The sequence below is a fragment of the Cololabis saira genome, chromosome 2, assembly GCF_033807715.1.
Source record: "Cololabis saira isolate AMF1-May2022 chromosome 2, fColSai1.1, whole genome shotgun sequence".
NCBI classification, from domain to species: Eukaryota; Metazoa; Chordata; class Actinopteri; order Beloniformes; family Belonidae; genus Cololabis; species Cololabis saira.
Genome location: NC_084588.1, coordinates 13,409,955 through 13,414,789, shown reverse-complemented (window position 1 = coordinate 13,414,789; position 4,835 = coordinate 13,409,955). Strand labels below are relative to the sequence as shown.

At 38.9% G+C, this 4,835-nt stretch overlaps 1 protein-coding gene across 1 annotated transcript; it reads right to left on the bottom strand.

Annotated features, from left to right (window-relative positions):
- Window positions 1-393: 393 nt before the first annotated feature.
- LOC133458444 (high choriolytic enzyme 1-like) lies at window positions 394-3,919 on the bottom strand. The gene is made up of 10 exons (XM_061738332.1): window positions 3,817-3,919; window positions 3,617-3,717; window positions 3,482-3,512; window positions 3,326-3,376; window positions 2,935-3,066; window positions 2,224-2,344; window positions 1,752-1,930; window positions 1,537-1,618; window positions 1,280-1,404; window positions 394-1,154 (listed from the first exon to the last, which is right to left on the bottom strand). Coding segments are annotated over exons 2-10 (777 nt in total). The 5' UTR covers window positions 3,671-3,717; window positions 3,817-3,919; the 3' UTR covers window positions 394-1,152.
- Window positions 3,920-4,835: the final 916 nt, after the last annotated feature.

Below are 4,835 nucleotides of genomic sequence, written 5' to 3'. Positions count from 1 at the left end.
TGTTGAATCTGTTGCTGAGGAGGAGTTTTTAAGACTGGCAGATGGGAGAGATCAGATGGCACGTGAGAGACGAGTATTTCTTTCTTCTTAACTAGCCTTATAAACCAGATGGAGTTATTGGGATAAATCTTGTAGCAAGCACAAAAACATGCTAGAGATCGGCTCCCTGAAGCTCACAAACGGTCTCCTCATTATCAAAACTGTCCCCTGTTCCTTTGTTGTCTCCTGTCCAGTTTTACTCCTCACCGCTGTTTCACACCGGGGTCCAGTTACAGTTTATTTTTAATGCTCCCAGGACACCAGGTATGGACATCCATAAATGATCAATCACTTGTAAGAAACACAAACACTGAGCAGGATGTCCCAGGAAAACAATAGACCACTTCCACTTGCTGTTGAGCATAAAGTGTTTTATTGAACACTTATAGATGATTACAGAGTCATTGATTATTTGACAGAATCTGCTAAGCACACAGCATTTCAAGGATAAACAGGGAGCTAAAATATATGTACAGTACAACGATAACTTAATGATATAGTCAACAAGCGTGCACTTGTACGTTAACATAGTTTTCAGGTATTATTCCTGATTAAGTAGTTCTGTCTGTTATTTATGTAAAACTTTGAGATTTTTTAACAACAAAATATGACAGCATCTTTAGTGTAGTCTGAATTTATGGGGGCAATTGGACTCATGACTGCATAACTTTACAACAAGTTCCTCCATCATGTCCAATTGGGAAAAAGAAAACATCAGCAGCTTAATCTTTTGATTTGTTCCCGCCGTTTCTTCCACCAGTATTGATTTTACTAAAACCTCTCTGATTTAACAGCAAACAAATAAGCACTTTATTAATTAATCATAATCACATCAAAGAAAATAAAAAGGGATGAAATAAAAGATACATGAAGATGTACCAGTACAAGGTCTGACCCCAACAGTTAAGATGTAATACCAGCCTCGTCCAGCAGGATTTTTTTTTAATAGTTAAATCAAACAGTCCTTTGATGGAAGATTCTGAGCTGAAAACACAGATGTGAAAGATTTTCTGCTGCTTGAAAACAAATATTGTTGTTTTCAAACAGATCCGGGCCCTGCTGTAACGCTGACGAGCTGAGGTTTCTGGAGGATGACCCCTTCATGCAACCAAGTTCTGGTTGAGGAACAAATACAAAAGAAGAAGAAGAAATTCAGCAAGTGTGAAGTAACCTAACTGTTATCTTCTCAGAAGCAGTATGACAACAAAACAATCAATGAAAAATAAAGTTTTGCACTCACAACATTTGTAAAGCTTGTTGACACGGGCAATGTCATTGGTGCTCATGTCTCTGGCGTGTCCAAAGATGAGGTTGGGATTGGCCTTGGAGATGATGGTGGGCTGTCCATTTTTGGAGAATGCCGTGCTTTGGGAAGACAGACATGTCACTTGACAATACATAAACTGAGACTATTAAACTAATGAAGAACACTTGATTCAGCAAGAACTAGTTATCATGGCCAACCACACATGGAGAAACTCCCACTTAGAAACTCACTTGCTGTAATGCATGACAGAGTTGAAGTCGTACGGAGTCCCCAGGTTGTTGGTCTGCACCTTGTTGAAGTTGTGTTCTTTGCCTGCAAAGCAATTGAGTTCAGATAAAATCATTTCAAATGTCTATTGTGAAAAACAATGCAGAAATGTGCTTCGTCATCAGCGGCTGTCAAGGCTGTCAAGAAAAAAAACAGAAGTTTTTGTGTGCAAGCTGACCTGGGTCAACGTTCTGGGTGAGGATCTGGACGTAGCTGTCTCTGTCAGAGCGGTTCTGCTCGTGGTGGTAGCCCAGAGCGTGGAGGACCTCGTGTTGGACCGTGCTCTGGTACATACAGCCGTTCCTATTCAGGGAAACACTCTGCTTCCCACCATTACGGCCCAAATACGACCAACATCTGACGCACACAAACACACACAAAGACATCAGATACCGACAACGAGACATTGTTCTGAGATTCACCGTCAAAAATTACATACTTCAACTAAAGGTAGTATTTTTCAGTAACGACAAGATGCATTGAATGAATCTGTTCCCAAAATGTAAAACTTGTGTGATTACAACATAATTCTAAAATTAAATATTAAATATAAACAGCCAGAGTAAAGGTTGATGGAAAAATAGCAAAAAAACATCTGGTCAACTATGGGAGTGCTTATTTCTTGAGAAACAACTGGTGTATGTGCTTACCCATTTCCAGAGTAGATGGAGAGGTAATCACGATGCCACCAACTCTTCCAGACGAAGCGAATGCAGGTGGACCGGTGGAAGGTCAGCAGGCTGTTGACGATTATGTTATGCTCTGCCGCGGCTGCAAAGAAGATGATAGTTTTTTCCCGGGAAAAGTGAACCTGGTCCATCAGCAGCTATACATGCCCACACCATAACACTATCTCTACCATGTTTGAAGTACGATGTTGTCTGCTTTGAATCATGAGCTGTTTCTTTCCTTCTTCAAACTTTTCTTTTCCCATTAGTCTTAATCCTTTTTTAAAACTGTACCAAACTGTTAAATTTGGCGCTCTTATGTAAGGCATAAATGTCATAAATGTTTGCTGTTTTGTCAACCTAATGATGTCCTGAGATCTCGTTAGACTTCATTTTAATAGATCCAGTCACACAGCTGCCATGTGACAACTCAGGAGCAGAAATCAGCTTCCGACTCTTCAGCTGCTTCATCTGTCCCAAAATAATAAATTAATGAACCACACATGGACTATTTCTCAGACATTATCCAAAAAGTCCTGGATTTAACTGCATTAGGACAGATTTTCTGGATATTGAAGAAATATTTTGTCTTGCATTTTACGAAATGAATGTCATCCTAAACTCTTGTAGTTTTCACATGAACCAAGCACATGTCGCTGCTGCTTTCTGGGGTCAAACACCATAGTTGCTTACAGTATGATGAGGAGATTTGGATGGGCACATAGACATAGCGACTGCTTTTACGCCACAAGCATTCTCCGGACGTGCAGGGGGAAGCATTTCTGCGTTTGCTTGGCATAATGTCATCGTACTGCAAAAGTGATTCTGAAGAACAACAAAAACACAAACTTGAATGAAAATTTGAATGAAAACTTCCCATTTCTGATGGTCATTACAATTTCTAGCTTAAAAACCCATGATTAAATCTAACATGTTAAATTTATCCATGTACAGTATGTATTGTCCCTTTTTTCCAGTAATTTTATTAGCAATCAGAAATATGAGCAAAAGACATTAGACAATAATATGACCAGTTCCTCAGATTTTACAAGATAAAAGTACGTATGTGAAACTCATGTCCTACTTGTGTTGGCATTGGCTTTCCTGAGGACATCTGACACGTCCGGAGACTCATCTGATAGAAAGAGATGATACAATTAGGTTAGTTTTAGAACAGATGTCACACCAAAAAGATGATATATTGCACCAGGATCTCAATACATTTTATTATTCTACTCACCAATTATGTTCTTAGCATCGATCGCTGCACTCTGCAACACAATCACATTCATTTTTAATACAGGGTTTTCTGTTGAACCTGACTTTTCCCTGTCTTCTTAAATCTTTCATCCAAACTTCACAGAGTCAGACTTACCAGACATACAGCTGCCATTGAGAGGATGAGGAGGAGGAGGAAAGCTGGAGTCATGGTGGCGTTCCTCTGCGGTCAAACTTCAGACCTAAATAAGTAAAAATCTGAACAGAGTTTATTCGTTAAGATTCATGTCCAACATGTGCCGAATGCTGAAATGAGTGGAGAAAAGACAAGATGAGAAGAGTGTGAGAGGAGTTTACCTGCTGTGCCAGGACTCTGCTGCTGGATGCAACAGGTGCTCACCTCCTCTCTGTATATACTGTAAGCACCTCAAACAGGGAGTGGCTTGGCATGTCTGGAGGCTAGTTTCTTTACATAACTTATTTACATGATGAAGCTGAAAATCCTAACCCAACATGAATTTTCCAGGAAGACAGTATACGAAATAAAAAAAAACTTATGCAGGAGGTTTTATCATATTACTGCCCCTATAAATTCACATCAGTACATTAAAAATGATGTCATTTTTTTTTTTTTATCTCAAACAAAGTTTCAAATAAATAACAGACAGAACTACTTAATCCCTTTAATTAATACTGCGGAAAGGTTTATAAACATAGAGACAGTAAAACACAGTTGTCATGAAAAGGTAACAAATTAATGGTTAATGCATTCAGCTTAAACACTTTTAATTATTTAATTTCCTGTCCTGTTTGAAGGAGGATCTGCTGAAAATATAATACGTGTTACCATTTGTGGATTTTGTGTCTATATGTGTCCCTGTGAGAGACTGGATACCCATACAGGATGCAGAGAGCTGGAAAAGAGTCCAGCAGATCCCTGTCACCCTTAACTAGAAGAAGTGGATGAAGATAATGGAGGGTAGGAAAACTAAATAAAATAAAATATTCTGAAGATGATTTTTCTGCACTGACAGAATGGGGACCTTTATTACCAAAGTACAGTGTGTCTTGTGTCTTTTCTTTTTTTTTTTAAAGGCTCATAAAAAAGCCTTTCCCTGTCAGCATTTACCTGTCTGCATTTAACTCTTAACAGTCAGGACATACTTGAACGGTTCACAAGTATTCACGCCTTATCAAGTCAATCGTCTGGTGGAAAACGTGACATCATCATCACAATAGAAGTGCATGAACAAGTTCTTTGTTTCCCTAGATGGTAAAACCCCTATCTAGGGGCCTTCCTTTATAGAGTTTGTAGTTTCCATGCTTATTTACGTTTTTGTGCAAGTACTCTGGTTTCCTTCCCGATCCAAAAATAC

Excerpts from the sequence above, each read along its gene's own strand:
- LOC133458444 (XM_061738332.1), bottom strand. The coding sequence starts at position 3,670 with ATGACTCCAGCTTTCCTCCTCCTCCTCATCCTCTCAATGGCAGCTGTA. Across the intron at positions 1,931-2,223 it reads TCCATCTACTCTGGAAATGG|ATGTTGGTCGTATTTGGGCC; the intron begins GTAAGCACATAC and ends TGTGTGCGTCAG. Across the intron at positions 1,619-1,751 it reads CACCCAGAACGTTGACCCAG|GCAAAGAACACAACTTCAAC; the intron begins GTCAGCTTGCAC and ends ATTGCTTTGCAG.